At 36.2% G+C, this 19,509-nt stretch overlaps 1 protein-coding gene across 13 annotated transcripts in view; it reads right to left on the bottom strand.

Annotated features, from left to right (window-relative positions):
- MALRD1 (MAM and LDL receptor class A domain containing 1) overlaps positions 1-19,509 on the bottom strand; it is a gene marked incomplete at its 5' end in the record, with an annotated part of 1,062,652 nt that overhangs the window by 613,865 nt on the left and 429,278 nt on the right. For all 13 annotated transcript variants that reach the window (XM_079915185.1, XM_079915179.1, XM_079915188.1 and 10 more), the window contains 2 exons: positions 718-828; positions 5,161-5,317. In XM_079915185.1, the coding sequence (XP_079771311.1) occupies positions 718-828; positions 5,161-5,317 (268 nt within the window). The remainder of the gene's footprint in view (positions 1-717; positions 829-5,160; positions 5,318-19,509) is intronic.

The following is a 19,509-nucleotide window of genomic DNA, read 5'->3' as shown; positions in this document are numbered from 1 at the left end:
CCTTATCTAATCTTAAATCTTAATAGCTAAGTTTTACCTTCCAATAAACAACCCTTCTGTCAAAAACAAAACAAGCAAAAACTCCAAAAGCAAAAAACACACACATCCATGGAGCTCCTGTTTTCCTGATAATCCATAAAAAAATAAAATTCACACTAAATATCTTGGCATATAATTACTTTCAGTTTAAACCTTTTATTCTATGTATTACTTGTTCTTTCTCTTTATTTTTGGGTCTTATCCTCCTAATATTATTGTAATCTACATGAAGACAAATACAGCATCACCCAATTTTGTGCCTCTGAAAATATTTTTCAGTCAAGTAAATCTATTTTCTCTAATAAGGTTCAACAATATAGTGTGCTTTCAAAGGTCTCTTTAATTGGGTTTGAAATAAACTAATGTAATTACTCTGCAGTCTCTGAGAATATATTTGCAAAATAGTGGGAGGTGTTCTTAACATGTAGGAGCCTGATCGTGGAGGCAGGAGATGGCTGTCACTAAAATGAGATGTTCCTAGAAAAATGGTTGCCTCTTTGGGAAAAAAAATTAGGGTATTTCAGAACCGCAAATTCCTTATGGAAAATGCTGTATGGAGTGGTGAGCGTTCATACAGCACATCAGAAAGGGAAAGAGAGACAAGAAGACAAGGGGAAGAGGAAATAAATTAAAGACTCAACAAAACTCAATCATCACCTAAATACTTGGATTACAAACCTGTATATGCGAATGAACGCCTAAAAACACCTCTATTTTTTTCCACTGTGCACCTTGCTGTCCGCTTTGAGCCCACAGTTTAGAAGTAACATTGTCTATCTTGCTGAGTACCTGCAGAGATAAATCAAGTAAGAAGTGTTGAAATATTTTACCTTGACAAATTCTAAACATATAGAATTCTCCCAGTAATTTTTTTTCATTTTAATATCAACATGAATCCCTGAGAGAAAAGCTCAGACATTTTTCATTAGATGTCTTTGTTTTCTAGAACAGCACTGTGTCCCCAGGGTACCTCATGAGCTTTGTGTAATAAAGTTGTGCATGAATATCTGTCAGTCAAGTCTGAAGTTACCTGGCACCATTTGATTAAGAACTCTTAACTACCTTAGTTTTTAAAAATCTGACAGCAAGAACATTTGGAAGTCTCAATATTAAATAATATTCATGTAGTCACATGAAAAGCACAGAATTGTTTACTAAACACAGTTTTGAGAATGACATTAGGTTCAGTGGGGATGGTGATGTTACAATGGGAGTCCATTCAATTCCAACAGCACATACGGGTGATGTGAGTGGGCACCTACTCACATCAGCCAGCAAGAGCTCCCCACCCAACAAATGGACCCTCATTCTAAAGGGAAATTGAGAATCATCTCAGCAAACAAATTATCATGGCTCTTCTTTTAGAATGACACAAAATGAGCCAAGAAGAAAGTAATTAAATAGGGAAGAGCAGTAGAGTTCCACATTTTAAAATAACTGACTTAGATGATGTATTTAATTATTTCACAACACTATTTTTTTTACATCTTTATTGGAGTATAATTGCTTTACAATGGTGTGTTAGTTTCTGCTTTATAACAAAGTGTATCAGTTATACATATGTTCCCATATCTCTTCCCTCTTGCGTCTCCCTCCCTCCCACTCTCCCTATCCCACCCCTCTAGGTGGTCACAAAGCACCGAGCTGATCTCCCTGTACAACACTAATTTTTAACAATACGATGTGTGTAACCAATTCATTATTCACATAAAGGGTTTGGGGAGGTTTTGACTTTTGAAAGTGAAGGTAACTTTGAATGCTTTCATGATCAGTTTTTTAAAAATTAAATGCAGGGGACTTCCCTGGTGCCGCAGTGGTTACGAATCCGCCTGCCAATGCAGGGGACACGGGTTCCAGCCTTGGTCCGGGAAGATCCCACATGCCACGAAGCAATTAAGCCCGTGTGCCACAACTACTAAGCCTGTGCTCTAGAGCCCATAAGCCACAACTACTGAGCCCTCACACCACAACTACTGAAGCCCATGCGCCTAGAGCCCGTGCTCTGCAACAAGAGAAGCCACAGCAATGGGAAGCCCACGCACTGCAACGAAGAACAGCCCCCGCTCGGTGCATAGAGAAAGCCCGTGCGCAGCAACAAAGACCCAACGCAGCCAAAATTAAATAAATAAATTTATTTAAAAAATTAAATGCAAATGGTTATTTTTATAGAGCTAGAGTTTCTAGAGTCATATAAAAAGTTGTATGTGGCTAGCAAAGATATCACTAAATTCTTGAATTCAAGTTGAATCAACATATTATTAAAGTCAAGAAAATAGAATTTCTAAAAAATATAAAAATCTTTTTTGAAGGATACTAAAAAGAATGTATAGGAATAAGATCTTCTTTGTATGAATACTGCTCTATACACAAATCACTAAGGAAAACTGTGTTCATGCAACATAGTAATGCAACATTTAATGTTATTTTACTCAGCTGTGCACAAAATAAGGATCATATGTATTACCATTTTAATTATTTTATAATTAACTACTTATAAAATTTTAAGGTTGTTTTATAATTTTTCATCTACTAACACAAAACCTTATTGTGCAAAAATGAAAGCCTATTTCAGATAATTAATCTCAACCACAAAATATACCTGGTAAGTAATTCTCATTTTTCTGATGCAAACCCTGTAGTTAGCTGTATTGATTGTTTTGTCTAAAACCATTGTTAAAAACTCAATGAGACACAAATGGTAAATTGTCACATCAATCCACAAGACTACTTGGATGCTTTCAGGTTATTAAACATGCACACATACATATACACAAACAAGTTTACTCTTAAACTGTTTTTGGTGAGAAGTCTCACCTATAATAAATAAAACTATTCTTCCAAAATTACTTTATACATTTAACATGTTTCCAATTAAAAAAAAGTAACAGCATTTTTAAAATATGTTTATCTAATTTGGGGAGGAAAATAATATTTAATATGGCCAGGAATATCGTAGAATAAGACAGTTAAAAAATAAAAAAAAAATACCTAATATTAAAATTACATCAAGCTACTAGGAAAGAAGTGGTTAAGCAGCTGATCTACAGTCTATTTCTATTTATTGGGGAAAAATAAAGCAGGCAGCCCAAGTGTAATCTCTTTGCAAATATACTAAACATAGACTTTTTGGAAAACAAATTAATGCTATTTGACAGGGGGAGAGACCTTATCTATGGCTGCTTTTAGCGAGATATCCCTGGTCTAAAACTGCTCATGTAAACAATTCTGAAATCTGGGGATTTATTTTTCAGACATGGCTTCTTGGAAAATGTCACATAAGCTATGAAACAGAGTATAAACGGAGATGCTTCAAAATTGAGTTGGCTTCTCTGTGTAAATGATGTGTCTATACATATACTTACAAACCTTATCTATTATACAAGGCATGTCTAATAGGGGAAGACAGGATCTAGGGGATCTGCATTAAAATTGCAGAACCTCTTTCTGTTTTGTCCATATAACTTGGTCATCTAAAAGAAACCAGGACCCCCTGGAAAAATAGTTACCTCCAGGGATGGAACAGGATAACAAAAAGATGAGTCTGGAACATCTTCTTGGCCAGAAAGAAAGGAAATGATCAAAGAATGATTGGACTTGTCAAAGAGACATAGAAGTCAGTTTAAAGGGTCTCCTATAACTGAATCTGGGACAATGTAAGAACCAATAAATAGTAACAGTGTTGACAACAAATTGGATAAAATAGGAATCCATGAGTCCACACTGATATAAATCAACAAATGGAGAATTTTTCTAACAAGAGAAAACCAACCTACAAATGTAGACAGAATAATGGAGTTAGACACAAATAGGCAATCATCATAGTAAAGTTAATGTGGCAAAAAATACTAAAGGAAGCAAACATTAGTGGGTATAATTGAGTTGAGATCAGGATTTTACATACTCTCAAAATATCTCATCACAAAATATTTATTGATAACAAAGGGAACAAAAGTACTGAGACCAATAGACATCATGTACTAACCAATGGGATACAATAAAAATAATAAAATATTGGTGATATTACAGGGAAAAACATGCTTAACATTGAACAAATCCAATTTGAAGGACGTTTCACAAAATGACTGGATTATAACCTTTAAAAATATCAAGATCATAAAGTTTAAGGGAAATGAAGGAATTACTTCAGTTTTAAAGACACTAGGGACTTCCCTGGTGGTGTGGTGGTTGAGAATCCACCTGCCAATGAAGGGGACACGGGTTCCATCCCTGGTCCGGGAAGATCCCACATGCCACGGAGCAACTAAGCCCATGTGCCACAACTACTGAGCCTGAGCTCTAGAGCCTGCGAGCCACAACTACTGAGCCCACGTGCCACACGACTGAAGCCTGCGTGCCTAGAGCCTGGGCCCCACAACAAGAAGCCACTGCAATGAGAAGCCTGTGCACCATAACGAAGAGTAGCCCCCCTGCTTGCCACAACTAGAGAAAGCCCGCATGCAACAACGAAGACCCAACGCAGCCAAAAATAAAATAAAAATAAATAAATTTATAAAAAATAAAGACACTAGAAAGAAATAACAATGGAGTGTGATAAGTAATTCTGTATTCAACTCAATTTTTCCTATAAAAGATGTTATTGGGACAATGGGCAAAAAACCAGAATCTCTGAGTGAAAGGTAGAATGCAGTTGTCTGTGAGATTCTTGCAAACTTTTGTGAGTATGAAACAATTTAATTTCTTTTTTTACAAAAAAACAATTTGAAAGAGAATATTGGAGAATGTAGCACCACTATATCAAAGACAGCAAGAAGGCACATCCGAATATCACCAAAATGTATATATTCACTTGATTGTGTTATTCTCAGAATATTGATACTGAAACCTATATGACATATTTCAAGGGTAAAACAGTATTACACAGAAGCTGCAACCTCAGAATAAAGACCATAATCATAAATAGAATAGTTTAAAGAAATCCTATTAGCCATTCAGGTCCAATTTTACTAAAGTTTTTTTTCAATCATACTGTTTTCAAACCAGTGAAGTGTTGATAACTGTCCATTTTCATTTATTAGCAGACTACATATTTTAATAACACTGAATTATACAATATGAATTTTTGTAGAAGAAATTCAGAAAATGCAATTGCCTAAGCAGTACCTGGAGAGAACCAACTGTGGCACCATTCATATGAGTCCAGAATACCAGGGTACATTTTGGTCCCGTGCGTGAAATAACAGGAGTGAGAATGTCAGCCATGTCACCAAACTTTCCATTTGAGCTATCAGCATACAGGTACCAGCCATCTGCGGTATTTCTGGGGAAAGAATGATGCATTTATCAGGTAAAAAAAGAAAATCATAAAATACAGTTTGTCATTAACCATATTTTATTGTTCTAAAATTTCTTCTAAAAGTATAACAATGTTTTTAGAACAATGGTGATGCATAAATAATTCTACTATTTTGATTTTGAATCCATGTGTCCATTGGTACAATGTACAAAAATTATGGTAAAGGTTGAAATCATTAGGTCTAATATGTAATAACTTGGTTGATTGTTTTATAATAATACTGCTGATACTCTGATCAGTTTTGTAGAGTTTTTTTATGTGGGTAAAATGAGACATTGAAGCACTGAATACATTTAGAAGAGGCATAAAAAGAACAAAAATATAAATAATTAAAGTATGAAAAAGAGAAAGGAAACTGTCTTGGAGTTCTATTCACTGGTCTAAAAGGCTTTCAGGTTCAAATTTATTTTATCTATTAATTTAGGTAAGTTTTACTTAAACATATTTTAATAAGCAGGTAGATAACCTTTTAATGTTGTTTTAAGTAAAGAAGGGTATTTATTAGTTCACACAACTGAAAAGTACAGGGGATACACCAGCTTCAGGCACAGTTGGATCCAGGGGCACAAACACTGTTATCAGGACTCAAGTCTCTCCATCATCTGGCTTAAGTGGGTAGATAATTTTTAAAGTGTGTCTTTTTTTCCCCCTAGTTCCAAACCAGAGAGGGAAAATAATGATGGAAACACTTAAATATCAATGTAATCTTGCCATAAGGGATAGAGTTTATGCCCCCACTTTAATTACCAATTCAAAAAAGAGCTAATAAAACGTTAAAGACATGCTATTTTTGAAATATTAAATAAGGAAGTGATTCCTCAAAATTCGGACTTTCTGGCACTCTTTAATTTCTTTGATTAATTATATTTCACACCACTTTTTCACCACATGTGATACTGGTACCATGGAGTTTAAACTTGCTACTTATTAAAACCATTTTGAAAGTTTTACCTTTTTTTTTTTTTGAGGAAAGACATGAATCATTAATAGAAAATAGATGGAGAGAAAGAGAGAGGTATTCATTCAGTCACCATGTATTTACTGAGTCAGTCTTTCCAGTGTTACTTGTCCAAGGCACTGGGAATGTGCTGTGGGCAAAAGACATGGCAGGGCTGGCCTCTGACCTCAGCACTTACTAGACGGGCAACGTTAGGCAGGTTATTCAACCTCTCTGAACCTATCGGTTTCTTCATTTATAAAACAGGATAGCTCCATGTTACTACTAGAAGAAATAAAATAAGTGGACTTTCTATCCCAGTACTGGCCCATCTTACATATTTAATAAATGGTAGTTGTGATTTGTGGTTATGTTTATGTCATTAGTTGCTGCTAATAAAGAATTCAGTGCCCTGTGAACTACACAGGGTATGAATTAAGACTGCTTTGAAGAGCTAGGATTATTATATTAATTTGTCTGAATTGTGTGTCAATGAATAAAAAGTTCCAGCTTTGTTCCTTGTGTGTGTTTAATATCCCAGGACCCCACAGATGCTGAGAACAAAGATGAATACATGAATTCTTCATTGGTTCACAGATTCACTGTGATCCAGCATAATTTTAGTAGATATATTTTCCCCAAAATTGACAAACTGATTCTAAGCTTAATATGGAAATCCAAAGGACTAAGAATAGCCAATTTCATCACAAAGGAGAACAAAGTTAGACAATTTACTCTATCAGATACTGATTCATTATAATGGTAGAATAATCAAGACAGGGTGGTATTGAAGTAAAGACGGAAAAATGGGCCAGAGAAATGGATAAAAGAGTCCTGAAAATTCTACATATATTTATACATCTGATTTATGAAAAGCTTAGCTCTTCAGAGCTGTGAAGGAAAGGACAATCTTTTCAATGTGGATTGAATAAATTAGGTAGCCTTGTGGGGGAAAAACAAACCTTGATCCCTATTTCACAGCATTCAAAAATAATAAACTGCAGGTAGAATGTACCTGAAATGTGAAAGGTAAAACAACAAAGCTTGCCTAAGATACATAACAATATCTTCATGATATGAGACTGAGAATTAATTTTTAATAATATGTAAGGATTACTATCCATAAGGGGAAATACAAAAAATAGGACTGTATTCAAATTAAGGATTTCAGTTTATCAGAGATACCAATCTGATGATCAAGGCCAACAAGTGAATGGGAGAAAACATTTGCATCCCATTTAACGAATGTTACGCTTACTATCTACTATATGTCATGCACTATGCCAGACGTTCAGCAATGCCTGCGTGTTTGTAGTGTGTGTATGTCTTTATACATACATATTATATAACTACATACATACAAGGAAGAACAGAATGAAACGTCCCCAAATGCTAATATGTTTTTATCTTTGTTTGGGGGCCACGGCTATTTTCTTTCCTACACAGTGCCTGGTTCACAGTAGACTCTCCAAAAGTACTTGATAAACAAAACACACAAGGTAGTTTAAAATCAGTACAGCACATGTGGCAATAAATAGACCAATGGAGTGACAGAACTGTAGAGTCAGATAAAATTACACAGGAAAAGTTGATAATAATATATTCCAGGCTGGGGGAGAAAAAAACATAAAAAGACAGAACAATGTTAGAGACCATGGAAGAATTAAGTGACTAAAAGTCACAATTCTAGTAATGATAAAAGCATCTACTCAATGGTTCTTCAACTGGAGGTCCCTGTACTAATTTCCCAGAAACTACACGATGAAAAATGTTAATGTTTAATTTCCTCAATACAGTATAACTTGAGAAAATTCAGTCCCAATAATAAATTTAAAATAAATTATTGAAACAATTCTTTATAATTATATATCCTTGAAATATATATATTTCAACTGCAAGGAAAACGAAAAAAGGGAGACATGCCAGGAGATCAATTTGAAAAATGCAAATAACAAAAGTACATTTGTGTTTTTACACTGCCCCACAAACACCGGACTAGTGTAAAAGTATAACATTCGGTCGCCAGTCTTTTATGCATTAACTGGGGACACATGATGTATGCATGATTCCTAATGGAAAAATGAAGAATTATACGAACACTTGCCTATGTCTGAGATGAGATTATCTGAGCATGTACCTGCAAAGGAAATCAACTGCCCCCCGGGGATGAATACAGCAGTAATGATCACACCTAACAGTGCTGTCACTCGTAAAGTATCAGCATCTCTCTACCAGCCTTCAAATTGTCATTTCTCAAACAGGGCTGGAAGGAGGATGTTTTATAGAAATATACCTTTCCTAACAAAACACATCATAAACCACACAGTGGTAAAGGTTTAAAGAAAGCAGTGCTTTACACTCAGGTGTTGCGAAAATAAAGATCCCAGGCGATGATGTATAAGTCATTAAAAAGTCACTTATTAAAAGAGATCTGATTTATAGTCCAAGCTATTTTAAAGAACGTTGCCTAAGCCTCATAGGATAATCAGTTTCTAAAGTCTTAATATTACACAAATTAAGCAATTTAAAAATTGACATTTTTCCCCCTTATTTGAGAATCTCCTGGGTATTCACCCTAATTAAATTAATAAGAAAAAATACCCTTGCATGGACAAATAAAAATATTCTTGAGTTAGGTCAATTGACCTTTAATACTTGTACAGTATAAGGGACATATTCTTCAGGCTTATCCTTTGGGTTGAGATATAGCCTGTGACTGATTATGATGATGTAGGCTGTTATAACATACCTGATGGGATATGAGCTACTGAAAGTTGTCATGAACTTGATTACTTTCATGAGAAACAGAAAATACAAACTGTTCAACAGTACAATCCTCCTAGGGGTTTCCACAGTATTACCCTTGTGTCTGTGGTGCACCAACCTTGCTATGTGCAACTGCTCCCCGCCCCTCCCACCAACTCCACGGTCTGACCCACCAACTGCTGGAGCTTCTTAAATAAGACGGAACACTCAGAGTCCTTATGTGGGATTTTTAGAATATAAATTAAGGAAAAAGGAACATTCCTTCTTGAATGTCAAGGCATGCTTCCCCTCCATCCTCCCACCCCACCAACCAAGGTTTGAAACCGGCTCTGTCGGACTCCAAAATTCCACACACACCCTCTAGACTCTGTTGGAGTATTGCAGAAGAGACAAACAAACAAAAAAGTTTCTATTTGACTTTACTGGTCCTTTATAATACACATCTGATCCTACCATCCTGCTAGAAATCTTCAACACACCTTTACTGACTCAAAGTGAGATCCTTGAACTAAACCGTATGTTCCTGGATTGCAAGTAAATAAGAAGCCACAGTACACATCAGTTCATTACACACACTGTCAGATCAGCGGACACTTTTTTTCATAGTGAGACTTTCTTGATAATTGAAGCAGTGAATTAATTTGCATTCTGGTGCAAGCTCTTCTATATCATTATGTATTTGTAACTAACAGTCCACAGGAGGGGGGAGATGGATGGGCCCCCGGGCCAGACAGCTGGTGCTTGTCAAGTGGAGTAAAATTGAAGCTTTGTTCTCACCCAGGAACTCCAAGGACAAAGCTAGTGGCAGAAGCTGAGCTCTGCTGAGGTAAAGAGATAAGGTGCCCACTCCTGAGGTCAAGGAAGACTTCCCTCTGCACATGTGCAGGAAGGCTTCTTGGGGGTCAAAAAGGGAGGGGGGCACCACCCCATAATATGTGTGCACATGCACCCACAGGCCTCTGTGGTGGGATCAATCTTAGCAAAAAGTTGAGCACGCATGTTGGGGACGGTCCTGGAAACATTCAGGTGTGAAAAAACACGAGAAAATTGGCCAAAGGTAAACAAAGACCTGGAAGGACTGTCCTGTGTAAGTGAATTAAATCATGTCTTTCCAGCACTCTTCATTCGGGATGCCCCCAGTCCCCTCCAGGTGTGTATCCCTGCTTTGCTTCTGATTTACTGTTCTCCTTCTTAGAGAGGACACCATACCCTTTCTCTCTGGATGTGTATTTCTGCCTTGCTGCTGTCTTAAATAAACAAACTGTTTGTCTGTGTGCTCTCCCACATGTTATGCTGTGTCTCCAATAGTAAACTTTGTACCTATTTTTACAGTTTTTGCCTCCTTAAACATTCTTGCTTTCAAATAGGGGAAAGAGCTAGGGCCACTTTGCTTCTAGCCCCTAGCCCCTGGTGGTCTAGTGGCTAGGATTCCTGGTTTTCATCCAGGCTACCCAGGTTCAATTCCTGGGCAGGAAACTAAGATCTCCCTTCAGGACCACTCACTGCTGTCTTCTCCGAGATCACCCAGAGTGGTCTTTCATGCTGAATTGGTATATAACCGGGATCAGAGGATATTTTTCTGTAAAGGCCATACGGTAAATATTTTAGGCTTTGTGGGCTATACGGTCTTTGTTACAATTATCAGCTCTGTCTTTGTGGCATAAAAGTATCTATGGACTGCTTAAATGAATGATTATAGCCATGTTCCCAATACAACTATATTAACAAAAACAGGCATCAGACCAGAATTGGCCCACAGGCCATAATTTGTTCACCACCGTTCTATGGATAAAATTCTCAATTCATCAGGATCTGAGAAATAACTTTCTATACTAATATCCAGCTTCATCTTTCATATATTACTTTACTCAGACACCGAGATTTATACCCATCGTATGTGTTCATGCAGTTACTTGGATACATCATGTACTTTGTCTCCCTTACACTGGTCTTTCTCCTGAGCACACGTATAACCTCTACTCTTGGTCTTTCCCCTATACTACTTTGATTTACCTTCCACAACATATCTCAAGTACACTCTCATTTCCAAGCCTTCTTAAATTCCTACACTCAAAATCCCCTGATTCAAAATCACCCCCTCACTTAAGAATTCCATAGCATTTTATACATAACTTTTTATTTTTATTTTATTTTTATTATTTTTTTTTTGCGGTACGCAGGCCTCTCATTGTTGTGGCCTCTCCCGTTGCGGAGCACAGGCTCCGGACGCGCAGGCTCAGCGGCCATGGCTCATGGGTCCAGCCGCTGCGCGGCATGTAGGATCCTCGCGGACCGGGGCACGAACCCGTGTCCCCTGCATCGGCAGGCGGACTCTCAACCACTGCGCCACCAGGGAAGCCCTATACATAACTTTTTAGATGCATTTTTCATATTAGATTTTAATTCATTGAATATGAAGTTATATGCCCCACTAGATCATAAATATACCAAGGCACATATTTTAACTTACTTATTAAAGTATCTAGAATACCTTATAAAATGGCTTAAACTCAATTGGTGCTTAATAAATATTTCCTGAATATGTTGCTAAATAAGCAGGAGATATTTCTTGCTTTTCTATAACAAAATTCTCCTTTACACATACAATTTGCATCTCAATTTTGAAAAAGGATTTACAATTTTAGCAGCTTTTGGATTTCTCTTTCCTAGTCTTATGAAACCAAAAATGAAGAAAAAGCATTTGTTGAAATTTTATATAACCACCTGTTTTACCAATTCAAATTCAATAACAAAGGTATTACAGTCAACTACTTTAATTAGGAACACCCATGGTTCTTGTTTCAATATTGTATGACATTCACTGGAGAATAGCTCTTTGTGAGGCAAGAAGAAACACATTTAAAAAAAAACCAACTGATAAATTTAAAACTCTAAGAAATTACACAATGTAGTTATATTTATTTATGATCTAATTCCAAAACAGGAATTCAGAAGGCTCACTAAAATATGTATATTCTTTGTTAAATAGATTTCAGGTCAAAGAAACACTAGCTTCTACAATGTATAAAATATGGGAATTTTTAGAATCAGTCTTTAAATTAGTATGCCTTTAAATTAGGGAGTATTAAATAATAGTTTATTATTTGATACTTGCAACAAACCTAAGAAGGTAGGATTATACATTACTATTTCATACATGAGATATCTAAAATTAAACAATGTGCCAATGGTAATTCCCTTGGTAAATACTGAAGTCAGGACTAGAGTTAGATTCCTCTCCCCATATTTTATACTCTAAACTCGTTGTCCTCTAAGGATGGTTCTGGGCCAGCAGCATCAGCATCACCTGGAAACTTATTTAAAGGGCCAATTCTTGGGCCCTATCTCAGACCTACTGAATCAGGAACTCTGGGGTAGGGCTCAGCAATCTGTTTAAAAATTGTTTCAGGGGCTTTCCTGGTGGCACAGTGGTTGAGAGTCTGCCTGCCGATGCAGGGGACACGGGTTCGTGCCCCGGTTCGGGAAGATCCCACATGCCGCGGGGCGGCTGGGCTCGTGAGCCACGGCCGCTGAGCCTGCGCGACCGGAGCCTGTGCTCCGCAACGGGAGAGGCCACAACAGTGAGAGGTCCGCATACCACAAAAAAAAAAAAAAAAAAAAAAAATTGTTTCAGCTTATTCTGCTGCATGCTAAATTTTGAGACCCACTGCTCAAAACCACTGACACTAACAGTTAAGAGTATTTACAATTCCAAGTTGTTAAATCAATGCTAATCCAAAAGGAATATGTAGAAAAACAGCTATTCAAGCTTTATTATCCTTGCTACAATAAACACTGTGGGGAAAATAACTATAAGATTAAAGAATTTTTTGACATTTGTTATTACAATACCTCATTTTCCATTACGTAATGTGTAGAAAACAGCTCCTATGTTCTAATAGTAGAAGGAGAAGAAGAAGAGGAGGAGGAAGGAAGGAGAAATGAGGAAGAAGAAAGAGAGGAAGAGAGGAGAAGGAGAAGAAGAAGGGCAAGGAGAACAAGAAGGAGAAGAAGAATTAGAAGGAGAAGGAGGAGAAGGAGAAGGAGGAGAGGGAGGAGAAGGAGGAGAAGAAGAAGAGGAGGAAGAGGAAGAAGAGGAAGAGGAAGAAGAGGAAGAAAGAGGAGGAGGAGGAGGAGGAGAAAATGGTTGGGAGAATTATGGGTTGAAATTTTTAGTCGAGTGTATTTGAGAAACACAGGGCCCAACTCAAGGGTTCCATTTAAACACACACACACACACACACACAGAGTTTGAATGTAAATAGTCCTTCAGGAGTTCTGTAGACAAGAACTGTAGCCATTATATTCTTTTTTTTTTTTTTTTAACTCATGGATCCCTAATGTATTTGAACAACACCAAAAATAGTCTGGCACATGGTAAGTACTCAATAAGTATTTGTCAGCTGAGTAAATAAAAAATACTAACGACTTGTGTTTGAGAATCACTAAATACCTTTTAATAAAATTTTTTGACCTAGCTTTCAAAACAAGTTAGAATAATTTAAATTTTTGAGAATTTTTAAAAAATTTTAAAATTAAAAAACGCATCAGAGTTATAAGAAATGACTCATATTTATGCAAGAACTTACTCACATGTAATTGTGAATGAAAACTCTATTTGCTCCAGACAAAACAGACTTCAAAGTAAAGAAAGTTATCAGGGATAAAGAAGGTATTACATAATGACAAAAAGTTCAATAGTTCAAGAAGACATAACAATCCTCAACATATCTGACCCTAACAACAGTGTCAAAGTGAGGCAAAAACTAATAAAACAGCAAACAGAAATAAATGAATCCACTATCGTTGTTAGAGACTTCAACACCCCTTTATCAAAGATGAACACAAACAGCAGGCAAAAGAACAGTAAGGTACGCATTTGCAAAATAATGAAGTTGGACCTTTACCTTATATCATACACAAATATTAACTCAGACTAAATCACAACCCCAAACAGAAGAGCTATAAAACTCTCAGAACAAAGCCAGGGGAAAAGCCTCATGACATTGAATTTGGCAGCTATGTCTTGGATATGACCCCAAAAGCAAAGGCAACAAAAGAAAAAATAGATAAACTGAACTATATCGAAATTAAAGATGTTGTGCATCAATGAACACTATCAACAGAGTGAAAAGTCAACCCATAGAATCTGAGAAAATATCTGCAAATCATAGTCTGATAAGAGATTAATATCCAGAATATATAAAGAACTCCTACAACTCAACAACAAGAAAGCAAAAAACCCAATTCAAAGTGAGCAAAAGAACTTAACAGATATGCAAATTACCAATAAGCACATAGAAAGACGGTCAATGTCACTAGCATTAGGGAGATGCAAATCAAAACCGCAATGTGATATGACTTCACACTCATTATCTTGGCTATTGTAAAACAAAACAAAACAAAAAATAAATGTTGTCAAGAACGTGGAGGAAGAAATGCTTGTTATATATGTAAAATTTTATGTTACATATATTTTATCATAATAAAAAATTTTTTTAAGATTTATTTTAATAGGAAGCAAATTAAAGATCTTATCCCCTTTCAGGAGAGAAAAAGCATTAGCTCTATTCAAATCCAATATTTAATATCTTCCAATACTTTGCTTTATTCCTCTTACCATAATTATATAAAGAAAACATAAAGACTTTTTATCTTAAGTATCATATATATAAGTATGCCCTCAAATCTCTAATTTACCCAGTGGATATTACCTGTATTATCATTTTCTATAGGTTCCATGTCATGAAAAAGATTGAGAAGCCCAGCTATATTCCAGCTTCCTTTCCTATCTATTGGCTAGTTAATTTAGTTGTAGGAATATAGGAATTGAAAGTCAAAGGAGAAATGAGAGTAAGCAGACGTATAGCACTCTGTCTCAAAAAAGTAATATCTGTAATGGAGAGATAACAACTGCTTGGAAAATCTTCCTTTGAAAAGCAGTTTGGCTTATTCCATAATCTAAAATCAGTATAAGCCTGCTAACGTCAAGGGGATAAAATCTATGTACAAGCAGTCTATGTTAACAGGTAATAGGCTTGTCAGATGTAAATGAAAATCACAAGTATGCAAATGAGTCAGGTTTTCCAGTCATATTCTGACTCCTTCAACATTACCAGGGTCTGAAAAAAAGTGAGCTGTCCTATGCTCAAAATTTAAATGATTTCTGTATTTGAATACTTTTCAAGATGATTAAAGCTATGACGCCTTGAGATTAAACACTTCTCCCTTTGCGCCATTGTTTTCTAAAACGCCACACCGTACTACAGATTAAATTAGTAATAAAGCATGAGTAAGAAACAGCTATGATGTCTGAAACTACCTGCTCTCCTGTGTTACACACAGAAAGCTGACCCTCAGATTTGTGCATTTGTAGAGAGAGAGGATTTGGTTCTGGTTCTTAACCTCCTTACAATCACAGTTATCAAAGGGGATTCATGTTGTGCCATTTCTTCTCTGTGAGCTGCCACCAGAGTTCAACATCAGTATTTTAACACCTGTATACTTTGTTAAGGATGGTCATGAATTATCATTCTTTGACCTTTACATTATTCTACAGCATTGCTCATCAGCAACTGCTGTTATCAGTTATTTATAGTATCACTGGTCTGTGATGGAAAGGGCAATCTAAATTCTGAATATATAAAAGATGGAGATCATGTTAGAAGCATTTGAAAATGTAAACAAACACTACCACAGTGTTTTGTGGCTGATTCTGTTTTTCTAATGACGTGAATACAGAATGTCACAACTGGAATCTATACTAAGGCAATGCTAGTAAGGAAACAGAAATGGTACAAGCTATGACAGTTAAGTGCTGTTAAGAGGGAAATCTTTTTTGAATGGAACATGAATAGTGAATGGGTCTAGTCCAGGATAATTCTGGAGCAGATTTTTCCACTCTATAAAAAGCCTCTCATGTCCTTTCATTTTACACCGGACTTTGAAATACACCAATCCTATTGGTTAGAACTACTGGCTGTCCATATTTATGTTTCAGAAATTTTGTTGATAAAAACTGAATTACTGAATTTAATATTTAAATTAAAAAATAATTTAATAGTAAATAAAATAAAAATCATTTAATTTTTAAAACCTACGTTTTCTAATTAACTCACTAAAAGCTTTCGCAGAATACTATTTTGAGTTCATGACATCCTAACCAACAGTATAACTGTGTTTGGTTAGAAAACTTTGTATTTAACTTAAAAGAGACTGAAAACTAATCCCTGGCAGGAAATTTAGATCCCACTTTAAAGAGAATATGAGAAAATTATATTTTAAACTTAGTGATTTCCCCAAAGAAATTCTAGGTCAAGATATTTTTCTGTGTCTTTCTTCTCTTTTACAAGAAACTGCATACATCTCATGTAAAATACATCCAAAGTTAATAAAAGTAATATATCCATGCATATGAGTTAAAAACATAACAGATCAGGAAATAATCTATAAAAGCACTATAATTCTATCTATAGCAGCTTAGAAAAGAGAACTAATTTTATCCTCAAAATTTTATTATTGCCACCAATCTTCTCTGGCTTTGCTTTCAGCTTCACTTTATCTTTTAAAGACTCTTACATTGGTCCAAATATTAAATGTTTCAACTGTGTTGTCTTACCTTTTCATCACTCCTCTTTTCTCACAGTCACTTGGTATGAGACCAGCACTATGGTAGGTGTTATAAAACAGTCAAATTGTCAGCACCCTTTTCCTTGAGATACTTACAGTATCATGAAGGAGTTAGACAAGTAAATTAACATTGGTGGTATTCTGGGACACGTGCTGTACTACAGCTAATGCCCAAAGAAGAACTATTTGGATTTGACTGGAGAGAGGGATCAGTGAAAGTTTCCCAGAAAAACTGACTGTCAACTAAGATTGAAAGGATGGTTAGGAGATAGTCGAATGAAAGTACCATGGCATGACAGAGAGTCACATTTAGAGAATAAATAGATTTGCTGGATGAACGGGAGAGTGGGCTGTTGATGATGAGACCAAAATAAGGAGCCTGAGTCAGACAAAAAAACATCTTAATGATGGATGTATTAACTAACCTTACTCTGGTAATCATTTTGCAATATGTATACATGTGTAGAATCATTACATTGTACAACCTAAGCTTACACAATGTTATATGTCAGTTTTATCTCAATAAAGTTGGAAACAACAAAAAAAATTACAATACCAAGCTAAGGCGATGAAGAACATCGACTTGGATATTTGCTAAAGAACTCAAAAACAAAATCAGGTATCTTTTTCTGTTCCCACAGAAAGTCCAACCTTGGGTTGGACTTCTGCCAACCCTGGCTTCCAAGTTAAAAACTAACAGTGCTCGTTAGCAGCTCTTTGTTTTTTGCCTTACATATCCAATTAATCCAACTGTACTGCATTCATGTGATACATGTATTACATTAAATTACATAGCTATTCCTCTTTTTTGTCCTTCCTAATTTCACTCCTTACTCATCACTTAGAGTATTTCAACAATGGAATAGCTATCAAGCACAAAGTGACATGCTACTCCAGTCACTGTTACCAATAATTTTAGAAAAGCAAATCCAAGCACACCTTTCCCTTCATTAACTGTCTGTTTTATCACTCTACTATTGCAGAATAGCCCCAACTCTGAAGACTGCTATACAATGAATCACCCAGGTTCCATTAGCTTCTAACGTCCAATTAGAATTGGCTGGTGTAAGACACCGGCAGAAGACTGTAGGGTGGAAGGAAAGAGCATTCAGGGTATTTATTCCCACAAACCCATCCCCTTCCCTCTCTGCCTCATCATGGTTGTGGCAGGGACACACAAAGTGAAGAGGAGGTGGGTAGCCTACCTGAAAAAGAATTCAGAGTAATGATAGTAAAGATGATCCAAGATCTCGAAAAATGAATGGAGGCTCAGACCGAGAGGATACAAAAAATGTTTAATAAAGAGATAAAAGCTTTAAATAACAGAGATGAACAATACAGTAACTGAAATGAAAAATACACTAGAAGGAATCAATAGCACAATAAATGAGTCAGAAGAAAGAATAAGTGAGCTGGAAGACAGATGGTGGAAATCACTGCTGCAGAACAGAATAAAGGAAAATGTAAAGAAATGAGGACATGAGCTGTTTGTAAATTTTGGAGATTAATCCTTTGTCAGTTGCTTCATCTGCAAATATTTTCTCCCATTCTGAGGGTTGTCTTTTGGTCTTGTTTATGGTTTCCTTTGCTGTGCAAAAGCTTTGAAGTTTCATTAGGTCCCATTTGTTTACCTTTGTTTTTATTTCCATTTCTCTAGGAGGTGGGTCAAAAAGGATATTGCTGTGATTTATGTCATAGAGTGTTCTGTCTATGTTTTGCTCTAAGAATTTGATAGTTCCTGGACTTACATTTAGGTCTTTAATCCATTTTGAGCTTATTTTTGGGTATGGTGTTAGGGAGCGTTCTAATCTCATACTTTTACATGTAGCTGTCCAGTTTTCTCAGCACCACTTATTGAAGAGGCTGTCTTTTCTCCACTGTACATTCCTGCCTCCTTTATCAAAGATAAGGTGACCATATGTGCATGGGTTTACCTCTGGGCTTTCTATCCTGTTCCATTGATCTAGATTTCTGTTTCTGTGCCAGTACCATACTGTCTTGATTACTGTAGCTCATGCAGCTCAAAAACAAAAAAACAAACAACCCAATCCAAAAATGGGCAGAAGACCTAAACAGACATTTCTCCAAAGAAGATATACAGATTGCCAACAAACACATGCAAGAATGCTCAACATCATTAATCATTAGAGAAATGCAAATCAAAACTACAATGAGATATCATCTCACACCAGTCAGAATGGCCATCATCAAAAAATCTAGAAACAATAAATGCTGGAGAGGGTGTGGAGAAAAGGGAACACTTTTGCACTGCTGGTGGGAATGTGAATTAGTACAGCCACTATGGAGAACAGTACGGAGGTTCCTTAAAAAACTACAAATAGAACTACCATATGACCCAGCAATCCTACTACTGGGATATACCCTGAGAAAACCATAATTCAAAAAGAGTCACGTCCCAAAATGTTCACTGCAGCTCTATTTACAATAGCCAGGAGATGGAAGCAACCTAAGTGTCCATCATCGGATGAGTGGATAAAGAAGATGTGGCACATATATATAATGGAATATTACTCAGCCATAAAAGGAAACAAAATTGAGTTATTTGTAGTGAGGTGGATGGACCTAGAGTCTGTCATACAGAGTGAAGTAAGTCAGAAAGAGAAAGACAAATACCGTATGCTCACACATATATATGGAATCTAAGAAAAAAAAATGTCATGAAGAACCTAGGGGTAAGACGGGAATAAAGACACAGACCTACTAGAGAATGGACTTGAGGATATGGGGTGGGGGAAGGGTAAGCTGTGACAAAGTGAGAGAGTGGCATGGACATGTATACACTACCGAACATAAAATAGATAGC

The sequence above is a fragment of the Stenella coeruleoalba genome (genome assembly GCF_951394435.1).
Source record: "Stenella coeruleoalba genome assembly, chromosome: 2".
Classification (NCBI taxonomy): Eukaryota; Metazoa; Chordata; class Mammalia; order Artiodactyla; family Delphinidae; genus Stenella; species Stenella coeruleoalba.
The sequence above is the reverse complement of the archived record's forward strand: the minus strand, read 5'-3'. Positions and strand labels throughout refer to the sequence as shown.